The sequence below is a fragment of the Trichoplusia ni genome, chromosome 20 (genome assembly GCF_003590095.1).
Source record: "Trichoplusia ni isolate ovarian cell line Hi5 chromosome 20, tn1, whole genome shotgun sequence".
Classification (NCBI taxonomy): Eukaryota; Metazoa; Arthropoda; class Insecta; order Lepidoptera; family Noctuidae; genus Trichoplusia; species Trichoplusia ni.
In genome coordinates, this window is record NC_039497.1 from 6,104,488 (window position 1) to 6,126,917 (window position 22,430).

The 22,430-nt window shown below is 35.7% G+C and overlaps 1 protein-coding gene across 1 annotated transcript; it reads left to right on the forward strand.

Moving 5' to 3' along the window:
- The first annotated feature begins 3,970 nt into the window (after window positions 1–3,970).
- Window positions 3,971–20,645, forward strand: LOC113503965 (tetra-peptide repeat homeobox protein 1-like). Its single transcript, XM_026886110.1, has 4 exons — window positions 3,971–4,003; window positions 18,213–18,539; window positions 18,802–18,951; window positions 20,478–20,645. The coding sequence occupies exons 1-4, from the start codon at window positions 3,971–3,973 to the stop codon at window positions 20,643–20,645; spliced, it is 678 nt and encodes a 225-aa protein (XP_026741911.1).
- Window positions 20,646–22,430: the final 1,785 nt, after the last annotated feature.

A 22,430-nucleotide genomic window follows, 5' to 3' on the forward strand; every position in this document is an offset into this window, starting at 1 on the left:
TGTAGTGGTCAAGGATTTTTTTTGTTATCTCTGACGAAAATTGTGTGTGACGTAAATGCTTCAAGTAACTGAACTAACGCTGTCCTACGCCCCTTTTTGAGCCAATGGAAACCTTTTAGAACTTCATTCATCCTGGGGAAAGCAGACTCTTACCAGCTAAAACCTCTGGAATGCTTCCTCGTTCTCTTTAGTCGGGAGTCTTGAGCCAAGCGGAGACGATATCGCAGACTACCGCCCAATCCTCTAACATCCCTAGGCAGAAATATTACTTAGCATTTTAGCCATGAAGAAGGATAACCCTATGCAGTGGCCAAAAAAAATATATTTTACCTGTTAAGAATAAAAAAACTCTCAGAAAGCTCTTTTTGGCTAAACGACTCTTTGTCAGGGCTGTACATTAGATTTAGGAGCTACTGTGTGGCTCTTGATGTAGGGCTAAACACAATGTGCCAAATGTTTGTTACTTTTAATCTGTGGAACCAATTTAAAGACTGTCTTTGGTGAATATTTTCATTTTTTTTTATATATTTTGAAAATTCATATTTTAGTCAATAACTAATGCAGCTGGCTCTTTGATAGCCTTATTGTAATAAAAAGAATCGTTATAATGTTGTTTGACAACTGAAACATATAATTACCGAGGTCAACTAAGAACTACTGAACACACTTGATGAAATTCTAAGGAAAAATGCATAAAAATGACGAATTTAGCATTCCCTCCTTTTTAAGACTGTTGAAAAGTAAAGAAAGCAGCTGTCAAAATAATCCTATTATAAAATTTAAAAAAAAATCCAAGGATCATAATGAAAGCCATATAGCTTGTTGCAAAGTAAAATAAATCTACAAACACCTAATAAACCATGCATCGGCAAATTGGTAATAACATACGATATATTAGTAACACAAGATATTTGTTCATTGATCAGTCATTGAGAACGAAAGGTGAGCACTAAATGAGATTCCTTTTCTTCATAGGGCTGGCTTTAAGGTAAGATCGTATAAGAAGCGAAAAGCGATGAAAATAAAGTCTTGCTAAGATTCCCACTAATATTTTTTCTAGGTCCAGAATTCGACTTTTAATGGCAGGTAAACAATTTCGATCTTTTTTTTGGATCCTCCTGTCCTCCGATCCGCCGATCTTCAATTGCCTCTTTCCGCTTTAGGTAGAGCGGAAGCTCTGTTAGAAATTTTATGGCATAAACCTTTGCCGTTCGTGTACCGAGGCCGACGTTAAACTTTCGGACAATCCCGCTGGATCTGCCCATGCACCCCTGACAGTTTTGCTAAGATAGTTGTTTTTAGTTCCTTTTAAAACTATCACACAACTGGAGCACTAAATTCTTCTCCTGTCAAAAAATGTCTAAATACCTGCCCAAAATAAAGTTCGCAATACCCCAAAAAAGACCACCACAAAAAGGTTTTCTCCGAAACGAACATATTTTTTCACTCATCTCAGCTTTATTACTGGTTTATTAAATTTTCCACATGTTTCCACCAGCCAATCCTCACCTTAACGAAGAGTTACGTAGTCACCTAGTGAGTGTGCACCATACTAGTCGGAGAATGTGGTTTTGTCACTGGACAGTTATGGTCAAGGAATTTCCCTCTTCAGAGTTTTTCATGGGCTGTCTGTCTGTCAGGCTGTTTTATAAATGTGTTCCTGAGATAGCTATGCGATGCGGTAATGTAGCTATTATTGTTTTATAAGCAAATCGTAGAAAGATTTAGACAAACTTAGGACGTGGGCTTCTAAAAAAAAGACCAAATTTCAGATCAGAAATGATCACCCATCAAAAGGGAAGGAAGTATCGTTACTTAACCCCAATCTTTACTTTAATGACGTTGCGACATAAAGACATATCTATGAAATTTTAGAATGTCGGCTTACTAATTAATGAGACACAGCCTTGTGACAGACGGCCTTTGTAACAGAGTTTTTTTCTTACTCTTTTGGAAACCGCAAAATACCTCATATATAATTAAAAACATCTCTCACTTAGCTATACGTGTGTGACAGCCTTTAGCGCTAGTTAAAACGTACGCTCTGGATTACAGCTTCCTCATTAATTAACATGGCGGAGCCGCGGCTTTTTGTACAGAGATACGGGATCACAAATTATGTAGGTACCAACTTATAGGTATGTAGGACTGTAGACTAAGTAAAGTTGAAAAATTACCTATGTTACAAAGAATTATTTTAATTATTATTTTTTGTTCCCTTGGAAGATGGGTAGGCCTTTAGTGTGGGACGCCACTTGTGTCGATACTCTTGCGCCATCTCACCTTCCCGGCTCTTCGAGCTGCGCTGGCTCTGCTGCCGCGGCTGCTGAAAACCTCAAACGGCGCAAATATGGTAATCTAGTTGGTAGTTACTTCTTTGAGCCGTTTGGGGTTGAAACTTTTGGGCCGTGGGGGCCGAGTGCCAAAACGCTTTTTAAAGACCTAGCAAAGCGTCTCGTTGATACTTTTCGTGACCCAAAGGCTGGCTTTTACCTCGCTCAGAGGATTAGCATTGCCATTCAACGTGGCAATGCTGCCAGCCTTTTGGGCACACTCCCAGCCGGCAGCGATGCCGATGAATTTTTTGATGCTTTAATTTATTTATTTTTTTTGTTTTTTAACTTGTAAATATTTAACTTTATGTAGATTAAACGACGTTAATATCAGAAAGTCAAACTTGTATAATTATTTTTTTCTTTTCTAATTTTAGGTTAACAATGTTTTACTGAAATTCTTTACTGAATTGAATAGTTAACATCTATGCTTCACACATTACGAATAAGCCTATAGACTTGTTAAATGGGTTAAGACTATAAAACCTGTTAAAAATTGTTTTTGAGGTTATAAATATATTTTCCACCTACTCTTAAGAAAAACGACCTAAGTAAACAGTCGACACGTTCACGGCAGGCATAATAGAGACACCGTCCAGCATAATCTCGTAAAGGCAATTTACTTAAAATATCGACTCTTAAAGCTAAGAACGTAAGCGAACCACGTCCTCCTAAGTCTTGTGAAAATGTAACAATGCATAGCAAACTTTGTGATCAAAATTAATTAAACTTTAAGGATCTTCCGCATTCGCACAACAACCTAGTTTTAACGGCATTTTAATCAGTAACGCATCAATTAAACGTTTGCACAACACACGAATCACTTCATCATCATCATCATCCACAGCCTTTATCCTCTCACTGCTGGGAGGCCTCCCCTTTTTCGTGACAATTTCTTAGTTCAAACAAAATTTATAGAACAAAAATTTTGTGTTTAAGACAGTCAGACTTTTACTGACTAAAACCCGCCCATGTTCCTTCAGCATTCGGCCGAGCGGCATCAGCCCTAAAGGACTCCACAAAGCTTGCTGACTTATAACAATAAATTTTCTAAATATCTGAATTTGGAATCGTCCACTCGTAGTGAGCAAGCATGGCGGTAATGCCCAATTTACCCACCAGTATCTGAAAACGATAAAATCAGAACAATATCATTCAAAGATGGCACCAAAAGATGTCTTAAATCAAAACAGATACAAGACACAATTATTGCTACAGAACAAGTACAAAAATCAACAAATCCATTACGAAATCATTAAAATAGAACACTCTGTGACTACAATAATGAATGCATCGTCGCCTTTGAATCTTCCGCGTAGCACCGCTAACCCAGTTGTTACCATTACCATCAGCTCCCAGTCGCATGCAAATGACGTGACGGCAGAAAGGTCGCGCTCATAATTGGTTATTCCGATCAGGATTTGGCTAAGAATACTATTGCTGTTAATGTCCCATTGATGCGCCGACTCGTCTCAATTGGCCATTTCTAGGAATCTGTTGAAAAAGTTTTTATGCATATATATTACTTTATAAGAATTTTCTTTGAAAAATTAAATATTGAAGCGAAGTAGGGAGAGTAGTGAGAGTTGATGCAAGTAGTAAAAATATAGTCTTTAAATCAGACCACATTGTACAACATGTTAAACCTCAAAATATTGTTCCAATATAAGGTAAGTCAACCTCTAAAAAAATCATGGAACCAATTTATGACTGTCAACAGTCATACACTGGTAAAGTGATTTTTTTTTCTTCCCTCCAAATAGAAAGATGCAACTTTTTATTTACGCGCATTTATCGGGATTGCCCGATTGATTTCGGACCCACCGGAGTCCTTAATCGCGGCCGAATACTGTTAAAGCTGACAACCCTTTAAAGTCGTTGATCTATACATACTCTATGCCTTCTACGAACGTAACAAGAGACAATTCAATCTCCAACATGATTTTCTTTATTTATGTTAACTTCTTTTATTATCAGGCTTCCTTGCCACACCATCCGAACAAACTAAGGTCCACAAAGAATACAAAAGATTATAAAACCCCACTAATGTAGGACATTCCGAAAATTCTACACACATGGCTCTGGTGACGTAACACAGGTCCAACGAAATGGTGATCTCAACGAGTAGGATCGTCGAAAGTACCGTCAGCAAAAAAACAGCTTCAAATGCCTCATGGTTTTACCTTGAGGAAAATTAAAGCTTATATCAGAAAATGGACTTAGATACATATAAACATTTTTAACTTTTAAGCAATACAATATAAACTTTATGAGAAAATTATCTTTTTGTTGATGTGTGTTTGTTTGCTGACCTTACCTCACGTACCCTTGTTACATAATGACGTTACAATCGGTGACAAAACAGCACATTCTTGTAATACTTATGATGAAGACTACTTCTTTTATTTCGTATGAGACCTTGAAAAAAACGTGTGACACTTTAATTTTTGCGCACTTGCAGTAGTTTGCAATGTACGTGGAAATCTGAGGAGAATCTTAATGAAAAAGCTCTGTGAAGACATTTCAATGAATTTTGATGCAAGCTCTGGTTGGTATAAGTATTGTTCGCTGTCAGATAGGCTGAACGAAATAAAGTCTGGCCATGCTTTTTAGCTGTTGCAAGCTTGTGTAGTATTTTTTCAACAAATCCAACAACTTGCTGTATAAGAATTAGTGGACAAGCATATATTATGTGATGCTTGTCCTACACGGGGAATTAACCCGTGGTAACCAACACCACTATTGGGCCTGGGCTATTAGTGCAGTCAAATTGATTTCCTGTAGGTAAGGATAGTTGCGGAAAAAAACAACAAAATAACAATTTCTATAGTTTAAAAAATACTATGTTTAAAACTTGATCTTTATTTCTTTAAACTAATATAATTCATCATAATCATCTTCTCTCATGATTTTCATTTCCATACATTTTTTACTGCTCGTTCTCTGTAGCGGGAAAAATATACAAAATGTATGAACACATATGTCGTTGCTATGATGTATTATCTAATAATTAGTTAATATTAATAACTGCAGTAGTACGTCAATCACGGTTGAGTAATTGATAAACCATGTCTTTACACTTCGTACGCGGCGCATTACCGTTGCATATGAGTTCGGCTGGGGGCGTACTGCTTGCTCAATCTAATATAGCTTCTTTTTCTTCTATTTATTAAAGACTCCTCTATAAAAGAAGATTCTTTTATCCAATAACAGGCTGCCAATTGAATGTTTTAACCGTCTTAATTATTAAATAAAAAAAATAGTATTGATCTTATTTTATTTAGAGAATTTGAGACTTATTTCTGTGGTGTTTTTTTGTGACCGTCTTTAGTTTTCTCTCTTCTGTACCTACATTCGTTCAATCAAAATTGATTATGAAATCAATCATTTCATAATCTTAAAAAATAAAGTCAAGTACGAATCAGACTTGCTACAATTTTTCAAGAAAATATGATCACCCATTAAATTAATGACAGTGCCATTCCTTACTTAACTTCGATGCTTGTTTTCATTCTAATTATCTGTAAAATCTCTACCTACCACAATTCTTGTGATGCAGGATGGTGTAGGACGGACAATCGTACAGACAGTAATAAAGAATATTTCACGTCGCCTATGAACACTGCCCCTAACTCCCAGTGACGTGGACGCATGCGCGCGGACGGCATGAGGTGTTGACACTCGCACCGCTAATCCTGCGCGTGCGACGCATGCATACATGCGCTGACGCACAAATCTACGTACTTTGTTGAGAATTTATTACATTTATATGTATTTTATAAATGTACTCCTTAATTTTAGCTATAGACTTCGCGTTTTGAGACGATGGTGTTGCAGTAAAGATTTTATTACTTAAGATGAATGATTAAGATATAATTACTTCATTGTTCTTGTAACGCATGACAAATAATTATTAGAAAGAAACATTTAAGGAGTTCATTAAATACGAAATTTAACTAATTTGTTTTCCTTCTGTAGAAAAGTCAACAATATATTCTAGATATTATTACGTCACCTGAATAATGATGGATGAAACGAAACCGTACAAATATAGGAACGCATTGTGTTATTGATAATATCATTAACTTATTACATAAAGGTGAGCCTATTGGTGCAATACCATTAGATCCGTATTCTGAGGTCAGGGTCACAGGTTCTAATCCGATGTACAATTAAATTTTTCTGTTATACAATTTTATATGCTACAGGATGGATAGCATGTTAATTGTGCGACAAACATTTGTATTTCAGTGATGAGGAGACATAGCCCTTTAAATATTTTTTTGAGAAAAAAAACTTAGAGTTGAAAAACTAAAATGTTCTGTCGCTGGGGTTTTACAAATATTCAAGTCACATGCCTAATTCACCCAGACTCAGGAGGTTCAGGGTTGGGCTGTGACAGGCTGGGTTAATTAAACCAAGTCAGTTGTCAGTCAAGTCAGTTGGGCACAGGCCTCTTAAGTTACGCCACAGCTTCCTCCAACTGAAATAAGTAGAAAAAAATCGTTACTAAATGCATTGTCAACCGATCACATTAGTCTAACACTACAATTAACAATAGAAACATAAGACAAAAACGACTAAAGTCGTTTACAATTGTCTATTATTCACGTTCTCCAAAAAACTTGTGGACATTGTCGTGTTGTGTCCTATTGATTTCTAGGAAGTGATATTGACTTATTATGTTAAATTGTGTGTTTTGTCTAATTATAACTGAACAGTGTGAACACATGCATTTAATAACAAAATAGTTCCCTTATGTGACGAGTGGTTGAGGTCACCAAGCCAAACCTACTGAGCGCGACATGTCGCGGGTTCGAACCCCGCGTAGGTTTTTAGATATATTTTTTTAAATTTTTCCTTTCAACTGTTTTCATCTTGAAATCGCTTTCTGGGACAGTCTACTTATATTCACATACCTGATGAAAAGGTTTTTTAAATGTATATTTTAATATGTTACTAACACACCACAATAGTTAATGAAATCAATGACATCAAAAAGTACCATCTCCTAAGTCTATCAAGACCATCTAATTACTCATCTATAATCTATATCTATACTAATCTACACTAATATATAAAACTGAAGAGTTTGTTTGTTTGTTTGTTTGAACGCGCTAGTCTCAGGAACTATTGGTTCAAATTGAAAAAATTTTTTTTTTGTTGAGTAGACCATTCATCGAGGAAGGTTTTAGGCTATATACCATTACGTTGCGACTAATAGGAGCGAAGCTACAATGGAAAAGGTGGAACAGGGCAGGTATAATTCCTAACTTATATCTTCTACACACGCGGACGAAGTCGCGGGCAACAGCTAGTTACTCATATATTCTAGAATTTCATGATAAAGTAATAAATATACCGTCTATAAATCTACGTGAACAGGTCTCAAGTAACATGACATCATCTGGTTAGAAATTATTACATTTTTTATAGAGCTGGCCCACTGCCGGCCTCCTTATATGAAGCCGTCAGTTATGTCATATGCGAGTGAAAATGTAATAAAATTGATACCATCTGACACCGTAGACTCCTTGGTAAGGATTGTATGTAGAATAATGAATAATGATTTTGTATAAATAATGAATAGTTTGACACTTCTGCAATCGTTAATGTTAATTGAAAATGCTTATATATGTGAAGATGACAGTTATAATAATAACAGCCTATAAACGTCCCGAAGCTATTTACATTGGTCGATGAATGAGTGAAAATTGGAATAAATTTGAAAATATTCGTATTCTTCTAAGCGATTTTTTAAATAAATAATAAATGCGGACAACATCACATACATTGTTCTGAACCCAAAGTAAGTTGCTAAAGCACTTGTGTTATGGAATTCAGATACAGCGAAGGTACCACAAACACCCAGACCGGAGACAATGTAGAAATGTAAATTTTTACATTGACCCGACCGGGGATCGAACCCGGGACCTCAGAGCTAGCGACACCTTGAAACCGGTGCGTACGCCACTCGACCACGGAGGTCGTCACAATTTGCCAACTCAATAATTAGAAATTCATTGTTTTGACAGTGGGGTCCGCCTTGCACTATACGCTTAGGACAACACAAATAATGACAATTTTATCGAATTTTCATTGAGTAATCGGCCATTGTAAATAGCGAAATCGGGGCCCAGGCCTCTTCCCGTATAGGGGTTTGGGCATTTGATCACTATGAAGTCCAAAGCAGTCCAGAAACAGGAATTAAAAAATAATAAGTATGTAACATGTACTCTAGTTATGCCATAAAAATAATAGTTACTTATAATTTTATATCCTTGAAAGAATTTGGTCTCATTAATGAAAACACAAACAGAATGTCAATTAAAAATTTTACTCACTTTGATTAAGTTGCTAGCTCGACGACTTAAATAGGCACAAGTATCGCTCATTAGCACTATCACTTAGCTAGTTTACTTAAAGGTTTACACTTAACGGGGTAAGCAGTAATTAGGACTAATATTGAAACGGTAGAGGCTGCAATTTATTTGAAAGATAATGATAAAGTTAAAAACGTAATTAAAATCTTCTACTTTTTCCCCATAAAAACAAACTTCATAAAAAATTTGGACTTTTTTAAAGGATAAATTTATTGTCTCTCTTCGCAATGATCACTCTTGTTGTTTGATGAACACTTTGTGTTTTAATTTAACTATGTCCTATAAGGCCAGAAAAATAAGCTTAGCTTATATCTTGGAGGCTTTTGATGTGGTAGATAACTACTACACGTACTAGAAGTATGCCTGTCAGTATGCTATGAACAAAAAAGGAAGTTTTTGCATTTACACAAATTGTGTTTTTCAGGGCTGCCTACACATTCTTTTTTAATTTAGGCATTTTGCGTTTCGAAAAGAAATATGATTTTAACAAGTATTTAGTAAGAAAGGAGTATCTAGCTGTAATAATAATACATAAGCAATAGCCCTAAGGAGTAAAACTAGTACTGAGACCAATAAAATCCTTGAGACACTGGAAAGTAGAGCATCGATGCATTCTTCGCGTGTCAATTGATACGAATCACAAAACCTAAAACCAACCTTAAGCCCTCACACCAAAGTTCAAATTCTCTTTTAAATTTTGAGGGTTTTAGGCCTTTGTTAGTATTTAGCTCAGAATCTAGATTTAAGTAGCTGTGGGAACTGTCCCTTTCGATTGCTGTGTTTATTTTGTGTTAGTAATATGCAAAACTGTAGGATACACTCGGAATGCTGAGCTGTGGGAGTGAGTTCGGAGATTTATTACACATTGCGTGATTTGTCATCGAGTTCTTGTATTCTCTATGTCAGTTGGAATAGTATTCAAATGATGTGTAGGTGGAAAGTAGTCAGCGTTCTGAATTCGGTTGTCCCTTAGAGGGTAATGGTGTAGGTACTATTAACGAATGTACTTTTTTTCAGGTGATTACGGAAAGAGTGGAAGTCGTCTGTAACTAAAGAGGATCATTTGTTTTTATTAATAATTCTATTTACAAATGTAATCGTTCATTTTTTGTTTTTTTTTGTCATGTTTTTTGTTGCATGCTATAATTAAGAACTGCAGAGTTATTTAATAGTACAATGCCAAGATTTCCTTTATAATGATGTCCTTCCTTTATAACCGGCGTCAAAAAGGAGGAAGTTCTCAATTCGGTCAATATGTTTATTTTTATCCATTTATGTATATCGATTATTTTTATGATGGCCTAAATCCTCAAGACCGTTGGGGATCGACTACAAGTTATATTAAAACCAGGACACCTGGCGACCCACCAAGCCAATTGTCGACATTATTAATTAATGCTAATTCAACATGCAGGGAATATTGTGCAACAATTAGCAATACAACTCATTAATTGAGTTAAAGTTGTTTTCTATTCAGAATGTTCAATTGGCAAGTTTAATATCTCCAAGTTAAGAACTGAAAATAATACATTTTATGAATTATTTGATCGATAAGGTTTAAGTGTCTCGGAAGCTACGTTAAATTGTGGGTCCCGGCTGTTATTCCTACATCTTTGACAGTCGTTACAGGTAGTCAGAAGATTGGAAACTGACAACCAGTCTAACCAAGGGGTACCGTGTTGCCCAGGTACCTGGGTTGAGGAGGTCAGATAGGCAGTCGCTCCTTGTGAAACACTGGTAATTAGCTGAAACCATTTAGATTGGTAGCCGACCCCAATATAGTTGGGAAAAGGCTAGGCCAATGATGATATTTGGTTGATAAGGGCGAAGACAGCTCCATAATTAATATTAAATTGTATTTGCTGCGCGATCAAAAAGGACCTCCAACTTAGAGGGCACTCAAATATTCCTTTACCTTTTATTTGACCCTCCTTCGCAAAAAATGTTGTGATGTAAGTTTAGGGTATTTGTCTATCTGTTTATGGCATAATTAAAAATAACAATAACAATAAAGAACGACTGATCGATAGTCAAGTGGTTGAGGTTACCACGCCAAACCCGCTGTGCGCGACGTGTCGCGGATTCGATCCCCGCATTTGATGAGCCTTTGTGTGACCCACAAATGTTTGTTCTGAGTTTGAGCATGTGATTTGTATGTTTGTAAAACCCCGGGAAACAAGGATTAAAACCCCTATTGCGGGAGTCGTTTTTTTAAGAAGAAAAAGGAATGATAAAAGAATTTTTGGTTATTGTTGTTGAGCTTTAAAAAAGATTTTATTTCGTGACGTATTGACATCCCCCGTTGTATATTACCCAGTATTCTAGTAACAAACAATCTCATAAAAACGCTTAACATTTCCGTAAATATCGAGTAAGGGAGTAATTCTCAACTGAGAGCACGTTTCGTTGCGACACAGCGGCCAGCGGGCAGCACTGTCTTCGTAAATGAAATCCTTTTATTGTGTAACTAGAACAATATGGCTCGGATTTAATTAGGGTTGACACTTTTGAGTTCATGAAAGTAGAGATGTTCTTGTTTTCTGTTTATGCTAATATGTCTTGTTGAAATTAACTTTTGTGGAATAAATAAAGAAATATCGATATTATATACAAAATAGGTATTTTTTAAAGCATAATGTGAAAGCGACATATAATTGCAATATCTATAAGAGAGGTTTGACTAACACAGTACGTTTTGTGGTTTCCAAAATATATACAGGCAGAATGCTTATAAAAACAGTTTTATCAAAATTTCAAAGTACTAAATAATAAAAGTTAAAAAAAACATGATCCCCAAATCAGAAGTGTAAATTAGGAAAACAAAACATCGTTGTTCCGCTTAACATACTTTTTACTTAAGCAATTGATTCAAATAATAGTCTATGAATGTAGTTACATCAGTGACAACCCTAGCCCGAACTGTTGCAGGAGATAATAAATAAAGTCACTTTGTAAGCGATGTATATTACACGAGGGCCTGTTTTTTGTGCCTCTGATTTAAATCTAAACCTCTTCTAATTAACTATTATAGTGATGTGGCTACTTTATTCGTAGCATTTATTTGTGAAACAGAGTTACACTACGATATATTGGTATTGGATAATTCTAATTTGGTCTGTATATATATGAACCTCTTTGGTTACAGGCCATACTTCTTTACATTATTAAAAAAAAAACATTCAATACAATAATTGTTAGTCTATGTTTAATTTATCTTGCCATCATCTTAATATCAGGCCATGTTTTATGTACCGGTAATTATAACACAGGTACCTATTTAAATGTTATTAATTTACGAGAAACAGGTCTGTTTGACCAGAATTTAATATAGCTCCTAAATAATGGGCAGATAAATTGGAACCAGTTCGAATCGCGTCCGGGGTTGCATCATGCCTTCCCGCACTTAGTCAACGACGCAGATTATGTACCTAATGGAAATATCACGGGTACATGCTGTGTACTTTATTAAAAAGCTGAAATAGGGAAAATGAGAAAATATCTTTGTATAAGACTTTTTTAATACATTATGTTTATCACGGATAAAATAATAGAATAGAATGCAGTTTGATGAGTTAAAATCGTCCGAACTTGACAGTTCCTTTACAAACTCGCATCTTCGCGTTCGAGGCGTGCAATAAATATGTAGTGGATTATGTTTTTTCTGAAAAACTACATTAACCCATTTAAAACAATTACCAATTTATGGGAAAAAATCTAAATCAGAAGTTAAAAAAGCTTCAACGAAGTAATTTCAAGATACACTGTAAAAAAACGATCGCTTCTCCATTAACTTGCTAATCTGTGGCAGCACCTACGTACCTTCCCCAGTACTCAGGTACAGATACGATATTTATGCACTATTGTGCAAGTCCTCTAATGCCTTTTTGATATTGCATCCTGGAGTTAGATATTTGAGGCAGTTAAACTATATTGTAATTAAGGTTCGATTAACTGCTACAAGTACGTATTAAGTAAAGGTGCTTGTACAAAACAGTTGTCGATATGTTTTTATTGCAAGTAAAGACAATCAATAGATGAAGTGGATTTGCTCTATGAGTTGCAGGTTCGAATCCTCATAGGATGGATACTTATTTTGTGTGACGCACGGTATTTTTTGATGAGTTAGAAAGTAGTCCTCACTGGATGTAGAAGTAGGTATTTACTTCGTGTGACCCATGTCAATATGTGAAGTCTCTTGTAAAAAATATAATTGTCTTTACACTCATGCCAAAATCAACATGATCATTGTAGTAATGCTATTTTTAGGGTACGAAGCAAAAACGGAATTCTATTTCTGAGGCTCCACTGTCTGTCACCAGGCTTTATCTTATAAACCGTAATATCTAGACAGTTAAAGCTTTTGATGATGTTAAAAACCAAAATAATAACATCGAGGTTAAGTAACACTTGGTGCAGTCATGAATTCGATGGTTGCTCAATTTTTCTTCTTTTTTTCTTTAGTTTGTTTGCAGAGAACTCTTAGTGTTGCGAGACTTATTTACAGTTTTTCATAGTGAAAGGTTGTATTACAGCCTACACAGAGTTTAGTACTAGTAGAGGTGCACTGAGTACAATGTCGTGTCTACGTGACATTTTGTTGAAGGTCAAAGGCGAAGGGCTCTTCGCAACAGTAACAATACATTTCTATTACTAAGTAAATAAACTTGTGATGGTTGATAATGTATTTAATTGTGAAGTAGCTAGCTATTTATTTAGTATTTTTATAAATATGTAGGGAGAGAGAGAGGGGAGATATCACTGTAACCTTTTCTAAATCCTGTCTTTTAAAACCCAGTCCTGCGCTAAAGAATTAAATATTTGAGTCACGGGAATTATCATAACATTCATGAAATTCGTAACATGGGCCAATAAATCAAAATCAGAACAAGCATTTGTAGATCACACTATTGTCCTGCGCCGGGATCGAACCCGCTACTCGTCGCCAACACTAAGTTTGGCGTTGTGACCACAAAAACACTCGGCTATCTGTGGAGACATTAATTAATGTATCTTTTAGGGATGTTTTTAAGAACATAGGTAATGTTTAAGAAGGTTTTAGACTTACAGTTGGTGTAATTTTGTCGATTCCATCAATGAACACAAATATTAAACATGTTTGGAAGCTTCTAGTTCTAAAATCAAGATAACCAAGCCATCTTACTTACAGTCCAATAAAAGAAATTCAATGGAATATTTTCGTTAGCTCATTTCTTTTGTTTCCATTACTATTTCTCATATACTTGCAGAATGTGTGGGTGGGTGTAAACTGTATGGGAATCAAAGAGGAGTGAAGTAATAGTCAGTGACCTTGTGACTTGCTAATTACTAAGGCATTGCTATATTGGCTTCTCTAGTGACCTACATGTGTCATTTAGGCCATGTCAGTTGGAACCTATCCAATGGAAAAACCTTTAATTATCAAACTACTTGTATGAACTTGATGACGGACCTGTTGGTCTAGTGGTTAGCGACCCTGACTGCTATACCGGAGGTCGTGGGTTCGATTCCCGCCCAGGACAAATCTTGTGTGATGAGCATGATCATTTTTTCTGGTGTCTGGGTGTTATTTATCTATTATATGTTTGTATTTAGAAGTCAGTTGTCACTTCAGCCAGTGTAAGTTTATCAGTTGTCTGGGTACCATAACACAAGCTCTGCTTAGCTTAGGATCAGATAACCGTGTGTGAGTTGTCCCAGGATATATTATTATATGAAGTAGGTTCAGCTAATTAAGCGTGTAGGTTATAAGAAATAAGACAATAGTATTTGTGGTAGATGGACTCTTGAAACCAGTATGTGATCGCGCAGTGGCGGATTTGAAACTTGAAAAACAATCCAGTCTGATTCGTCAAACTGAGGATTCCGCGTAAAAAGATGTATAAAAGAAATTGAAAATAGTCTTCAATCTTAATTTACAATACCGTTTATCTGCCAAAGCCATCATGACCCAAACTTCAAAATCGACCATTGTTCCTACCTATGTTGGGAGCATTCGCTGACAAACTTTCAGCTTTTATAAAATAACGTAGGTCTGGGGTCACGGCTTCTTAGACCATTAGGAAAATGAAAAATGTGTTGCATTTTTAGATGAGAAGTCCTAATTTTCATATATATATTTTTTTATTATTCATTCAAAAATTAGAAAATTACATAAAGAATCGCCAAACTGCAAAGTAGTTTGTTGGCGATAATAGAACTCTTTAATATACAAAACTGCTCAAACTAATTTGACTAATATTTGTACAAATAACCAGTACCGATTACCAAGAAAAGTCAACCCAACTACCAGTTTAAACGAAATATTAATTAAGATACAATCAATAAACTTTACGAATAAATTACTTGAGACACTAAACTTACTAACTTGCGTATCAGAAACAACGCTGTCAAAATTAATCGGACACTACTTTAAGATGACCAGTTTAGATGACCCCTGAAATATGTAGAGTACAGGAAAAGTAGAGCAAAGACGATAGAGATCGTCTGGACGAACTATGAGCAGAGGTCTTATAATGTTGGACAGGGAAGCTAGTAAAATGTGTAGCAGTAATAGTACGAATTGAATGAAATTGTTATTATTTGTTTAGTTAAAGACTATATTTTAAGGTTTCTTTTGAACGACATAAGGAGATTATGAAATTTGTAATAATATTCGTATAATGTTAAATTAATAAAATGATATTTAATAAAACCACAAAAATAATTTGGATATTTCTCTTTAAAATCAGCAATATCTTAACATACATAACCTACTTGTTAGTTCACTAGATCATAATAATTAATAATTTAATTTATTCGATATAATTATAATACTTACGACGTTATACTACGAGTTTACTTTCGACCAACAACCATTGTCTTAAAAAAAATAAGCTAATCATACAAAAAAAAACCAGCCAATTCAATCAAAATCTATATTCCCACCTTTCAACTACACAAAACTTAAGTGTCGCAAATACTGGCGATCTATGTTAAGCTTAAACGGTTGATAGTGGGGTGTTGTGCGCTGCGCCTTATATAAGTGGTGGCCGGGACCCACAGCACATATGAACAGTGTGAGTTGCCCCTTACAGTGTTAATTGCAGTTCAGTGTTAACTTTACATAATGAAGGCTTTCGTAAGTGTTTGTTTTATTTAGGGGTTGTATTTAAATGTAGAAGTGTTTTGGAGTGGTTGGTTATGATTATTTTAATATTTTTAAAAAAGATAGATATTATTAGAGAAATTATTAAAATAATTAATTATTTACTAGTATATTCGAATTTAATTAAAACATAATTATTTAAAAATGCATTTCATCATGTTTTAATCAAGGCAAGTTTCGCGAATTAATTAGTAATTGCTAATACGTTTACAATAACTCAGTGGTTAATTGTCGAGATCTTGAAGTCTCGAGTTCGATTCCCATGAAATGTACCTTTCATTTTTTAGTGCTTTTCGTCTCTAAATTACTGAAGGACCCAAAATACTAGCGTCAAATTTCAAATATGTATTTGTTTAATATTTGTTGTAACGTAGCAATAAATATGATTATCATTTATTTCATCCTTTAAAATCAGTTTTAATTTTAGCACAACCATTTTTATTTACTTTTAATTTTTATTTCATTAATTCATTAGATTTAAATATAATAATCATAAGGTAAAATAAACGACAGATTTAGATAAGTTAAAATTTGTGTCTGCCTGTCTGTCTGTATATACTATTTTTTCACGTCACTCCTGATTTATAGTTCAATTACAGTCTTTTACGTAATAAATCTCACAAAAGTTATTTTCCAAAAAAAAATATAGCTCCTGGCTATTTAATTGTCCCCACTTGTACCTCATTTTAGTTACAAAGCAACTTCATACTAGCAAAGTTTTTACTGTCATTTCATTGGCCTAGCCTTTTCCCAACTATGTTGGGGTCGGCTACCAGTCCAACCGGTTTCAGCTAAGTACCAGTGTTTTACAAGGAGCGACTGCCTATCTGACCTCCTTAACCCAGTTACCTGGGCAACACGATACCCCTTGGTCTAGACTGGCTGTCAGACTTTTTTTCAAGCTTCTGACTACCTGTAACGACTGTCAAAGATGTAGGAAAAACAGCCGGGACCCACAATTTAACGTGCCTTCCGAAACACGGAGGAACTCGTTATGACAAAAATGGTCACCCATCTACAGACCAACCGCGTCAAGCATAGCTTAACCTGTGATTGAATCACTTATGCGGTTATAGCTTAGCCACTGTAACGCTCTAAAAAAAAGTGATAATATCTTAGAACTTGTTAGTTTAGTTTTCAGTTACATAACACACGGGTTCCACTATCCCGGCTCTTAGCTTTCCCTGGCTAGGTAACCGTATTAGTCCGAGCAAGTAAATTGATACACATCCGTTAGATGATATAGTAATTAAAACGTAATTATCCTTTCAAGATTTGCCGACAGAAATATTTGTACGTTCCTTGATTCGTTTTTTGTCGAGATTAGATTATAAAAATTGTAATAGGTAAATTGTGTTTGGATTTTTTTTAACATAGTTTCTCTTTTTTCTAAAGGTGTAATTATGGGTTAAATGCATTAACTTATAAATTTTATATTGAATAAGGGTAAAATGGACCAAATAACAAAAAGATCTATGTAATGTTTAAATTTTGCAATATTTAATCTAATATTATCATCATAATTATTTTTAAATATCATAAATTAAAGTTCGGCGTGATATAATTTATTAACTTTATCCAACATCATAACTAAAAACAATGTCAAACCGATATTCAAAATGCAACGTATTTATGAACTCGGTTCATGTGATAAACATCGATTCGCGCACAAACATTTCCCAACACCATTCATTGTTTCTATGTCGCAATAACCCACTAATCATGTCACTTTGAATCGATAGTACACTAGACCACACAAGTATGTACATTAGGATATACAAATAAGCTTTATTTCAAAGGCAATAAAGTTCAATTTGGTAATATATAGCTAAAGCTTTGTTGTCAGTACAACCTAGTACCTACCGTTTATCAAGTTCTAATAACCATAGTATACACAGCCCTATGGTATTCAATCAGCGTCTCGATTTTCGTTTTCGTCGAGCCACAATCGAATACTAATCGATTTGATGAAGTCATATCACGCAACGAGTAAAAGTAATCGAATGCATTGTTTATAAGCTGTATGCGTTAATGCATCGGCCAGTTTTGGCTACTGCTGTACTTTTCTCTTTATTTGCATATGTCCGGTGTTTTCGTTGATTTGCGTCACGCTTTTTTTCTTGATCGTGGAATACTGATATCCATGATATCTCGAATGTCTAAGTTACGTTTTCCTCAAGCAGATTGTAGAGATTTTAAATTCGAATGGTACCGCTCTGAATCGAAAAGAGTCCAATGCGATGGAAAAAATAAACAATGAACTTAATGACACAATACTAAATTAATTAATGTTTTTGTATTTTGTCCAACACAATTTATTTACTAATTATTTGAATGTTTCTTCACTTCCAGGTCGCAGTCCTTATCCTGGCAGCCTCAGTTCTGGCGGATCCTGAACCGAGCAAAGTTGTCCAGAAGCGAAGTGGCCTTGTCGGACATTATGGCGCGCCTCTGATAGGCCACGGACTGGCCTTCGGGCACGGATACGCGGCTGGGCCAATCGGCCATCTGTCCGCGGGGCCAATAGGTGCGGCCTACGCTGCAGGTCCTTACGGTGGACCTCTAGGGGGCACTATCGTTGGAGCTGATGTCCATACCACAGTCACCAAGCATGTCGGTGTACCAGTTCCCGCGCCCTACCCTGTCGCTGTGGACAGGCCTTACCCTGTGCCCGTTAAGGTTTGTTTTAGTTTCTTCTCCAATTCAAAATCTTCCAGTAAAGCTAAACTGTGGAGTATCTTGCATTTAGTTATCGTCCTGGCTTAAAACCACTATAATCTACTTCTAAATCAACACATATTCCCTTATTCACGCCTTTATCTACTTCTATCCATGTACGTTCCTCCCTACTCGGATCAAAAATGAAATCACTCCCTAAGGCAATACTTCTCAAATCACATCTTTACAAAACCGGTTTCTAAAACCTTTCTTCACATTACAGGTGGCCGTCCCAGTGCCGGTTGACCGTCCGTACGCCGTGCCGGTGCCCAAGCCGTACCCGGTGGCCGTTGAGAAGCACATCCCCGTTCCCGTCGACAGGCCCGTACCGGTGCCCGTGCCGCACGCCGTGCCGTACCCCGTCATCAAACAAGTGAGTATTTTGCAAGAACTGGACTTGAGCTATTGAACAAAATTCAAATCTTGGTCATTGTTCTTTTTAGTTGGTAAAGCTACAGGCATGTGTAGCTAGATGTGGTAGGTTCGAGACCTATTTAAGGTATGAATTTTCTCAATTTTGAGAATTTCATGGAGACTATCGTTCCATAAAGTAAGATTGAAATAGTAGTGAAATAGAGATGTAAATACAAGATGTAAAATGTTTAGGTGCAGAATGTTCTATATTTGAGATGAGACATTAATGCTATAAATCTATCACATAATTGGCTACATAAACAGGATTTCCGAGTGTCTACTCAAGAGAAAATCTACTACGCAATCGAACGCTAATTACAAAACCAAAAATATTTGTTTAAACTACTCCGATCTGAAAATGGTTTTTTATCAAAATCTTCAGCCCCAGATATTGTCCTTAAAATCCTTTCTACTTCTCTAAACATGAAAACTTCTAACACCTCATGAATCTCAACCTAAATATTCTAACCTCATTCTCCACTTTGTATAACAATTAAAATTCAACACTTGTCTGTGGTGTGTGAAGATTGTGCTAACTTTAGAAGTATTATACTGTTGCTTGATGGCACTAGGGTAATGATGCGATTAAAATTACCAGCTGTCTGTAAGATTGGATAACAGTGGAGTTACATTATGTCATGTGGATGGACCTTGGCACAATCATCAATATGGATTGACTTGTTGGAAATTTTGATTGGTCATCGGAGCACATTTTCGTATTTCATTTATTTCCCTGTCGAATGAGACAGTTTTTTTATAATTGTTATTAGAAAGAGATACAATGTCATAAAGTACTTCATTAAGAAGTACACAAACGATGTTCCAAATAACAAATGAGGTTCTCTAAATAGTTCATCGTTTCGGAGTTGTGTGTTGTTTTTTCGCGACAACCTGCAATGGTCTGATGCATGCTTCAATCTGTTGCTTTATACTTTATCCTTTTACTTGGATTCAATCAATTACATTAATACAAACTTAAACAGTCTCATTAAATTGCTAAGCGTTTACTTTAAGCTTCCCAGAGTCCACAGTAACGAGATAATGATCAAGATTAGTTGCGTTTCCGTCACGCCAGACAGCGCGTGCCACTCAATTGAACACGATTCTTGATACTAGCTTATACGGGGCACTTGTTCCACCAGGTGATATACGTGGTCTAGTAAACGGTGATTTATTTTGTCATGTTTCCTGTGACGTAATTTAGTAGACATTTTGCATTATACAGCTAGCTAGTATATGAAAGTTATAAGGATCTTCCCTCATAACTTGGGTAAGGAGTGTTTTTATAGATAAAAATGTTGTGGTGAAACCTCAAACCCAAAGAATCATCATTTGCCTGTTTTCGAGATTTTAATAAGTGCGTGAGATTCAGAAGCAACGTTCGTTTACCTATAGTTTCAACTACTTATTTAATTATTTCTTACTTACTTAGATATTTTGGCTGCTTCACAGAGAGAGGTCTAATAAAAACCTTTTTATTTACAGGTCGGCGTCCCCGTGCCCCACCCATACCCTGTAGCTGTGCCCAAGCCAGTAGCCGTGCCAGTGCCCGCGCCAGTCGCCGTGCCAGTCGTCAAGTCCTACGCCAGCGCGCCCATCTTCCACGACTTCCACGCTCACGGCCACTCTCTCCACTCCAAGTACGGATGGTAAACTGTCTAAAACGTCACAAAATGACAGATTCAAATCAAATTTCGAATGGATGTGTTTTTGTTTTTTGAAGTCTGATTGTCAGCCAGTATGGTGAGAATTCTAAATACAAACTTCAAGGGAGTTGACGCTTTGGTCTTTATGATTATGAGTTGTTTAGCCCTTGATTTAATTTAAAAAATGAATCTGTCATAGAGTGAAAACCAATATGAAATGTTAAAAGGCATTTTCATGGATTTTTTGTACGTAGTCAGAACGGTATTATGTGATGTAGATAAGTAGCTATAGGTGTGAGTGTGACTTCTAGAACTTATTTTCGTATGTTAAAAGTGACAGATTCCAACGGTTTCGAATCGAACATCATTTGAAACAGCCAATCACACGCCGCGATGAAAACTTACGACCAATAGCGGCTCAACATGACCTATGACGTCACTAACTTGCGAATTTAAGTTCAGGTTTTGTGAGAAAAGTTAGGGATTAAGTGCAATCACAAGAAGCCTGACGTCATTCTGAATTTATTGTAATTTAATATGTATAAATTTTTATTATTGCCAATATTATATTTTTAAATGATTAAAATTAAAAAGACTTGGGTTTGTAAACCCCTGTCAGTGTATTTAGTATATGTATGTTTACGTATAAAATATTTTACATTTTATGTATGTTTACCACTGACTGCTATTATAATACGCTGTGCTAGCAATAGCCAACAACATCTTGCTATTTAAAAATCGCCATCTAGGCATACGGAGCAGTGAAAGAGAAGGAAAAACTAATGTTTTTTCAATAAACACTAAAATTTTCAGTCCAACTATTTCACGGCTAATCCATTTTGCCTTAGATCTTTACCATAGGAAACTGCCAGTGCCACTTTACAAGATCTAGCCAATTCAGCGTATGATAATACAGGCCAGGACTATATGATATGAATTATAGTTATACCTAATTTGTGTGGGTTCATGTTTCCACATGATCTCTCCCAAATAATGTCGAGAAGGCTTCACAAGTACCTGGCTATGCACTGTTGTATATAGTTGTTCTTTTTTCATATTTTTTTAGCTTTAAACTTGATGAACGAGGTTTATTTCGACCGCAGTCGACTAAATACTATTTAATGTACGAACTTTTTTTAATAAAATGTGTATCAAATATTCTATCGTTTTTATTACCTTTTAATACAATATCTTTACTTTGACTTTTGTAGTATTTAATTTATATAATATCAATTGACATCATGAGTATAAAACATGCTAACTTGTCTACTGAGCAGCATGGTTTTAGAACCAAAAAATCAGTAGACACAAATTTACTCACTCTAGTCGACTACATATCCTCTAAACTCGATAATCATTGCCAAGTTGACGTATTGTATTTCGAATACAAAAAGGCGTTCGATAGAGTCAATAATGACATTTTATTGTCCAAACTTAGCAACATAGGATTCTCCCCAAAACTTGTAAGGTTCTTTGCTGACTACCTCTGTGATCGTCAACAATTTGTGAGACTAGGTATTTACGACTCTAAGTCATATCACACGCGATCCGGAGTGAGTCAGGGATCGGTTCTCGGACCTCTGCTCTTCTTACTTATGATCAATGACCTTCCTTCAGTTCTCAAGCACAGTAAATGTCTTTTGTATGCAGACGATTTAAAAATATATCGTGAAATAAAATCTGAATCTGATTGTTTAGCTATTCAAGAGGACATCGACGCGATTTGTAGGTGGGGTTTGGACAATAAAATGGAGTTCAATATCAATAAGTGTCATGTGATGACCTTTGCTCG

What these genes read in the sequence shown, in the direction of transcription:
- LOC113503965 (XM_026886110.1), top strand. Translation starts at nt 3,971, where the DNA reads ATGTTAAACCTCAAAATATTGTTCCAATATAAG. An exon ending in AAATATTGTTCCAATATAAG is followed by an intron (nt 4,004 to 18,212) that starts GTAAGTCAACCT and finishes CTTCACTTCCAG; the next exon opens with GTCGCAGTCCTTATCCTGGC. An exon ending in CGTACCCCGTCATCAAACAA is followed by an intron (nt 18,952 to 20,477) that starts GTGAGTATTTTG and finishes TTTTATTTACAG; the next exon opens with GTCGGCGTCCCCGTGCCCCA.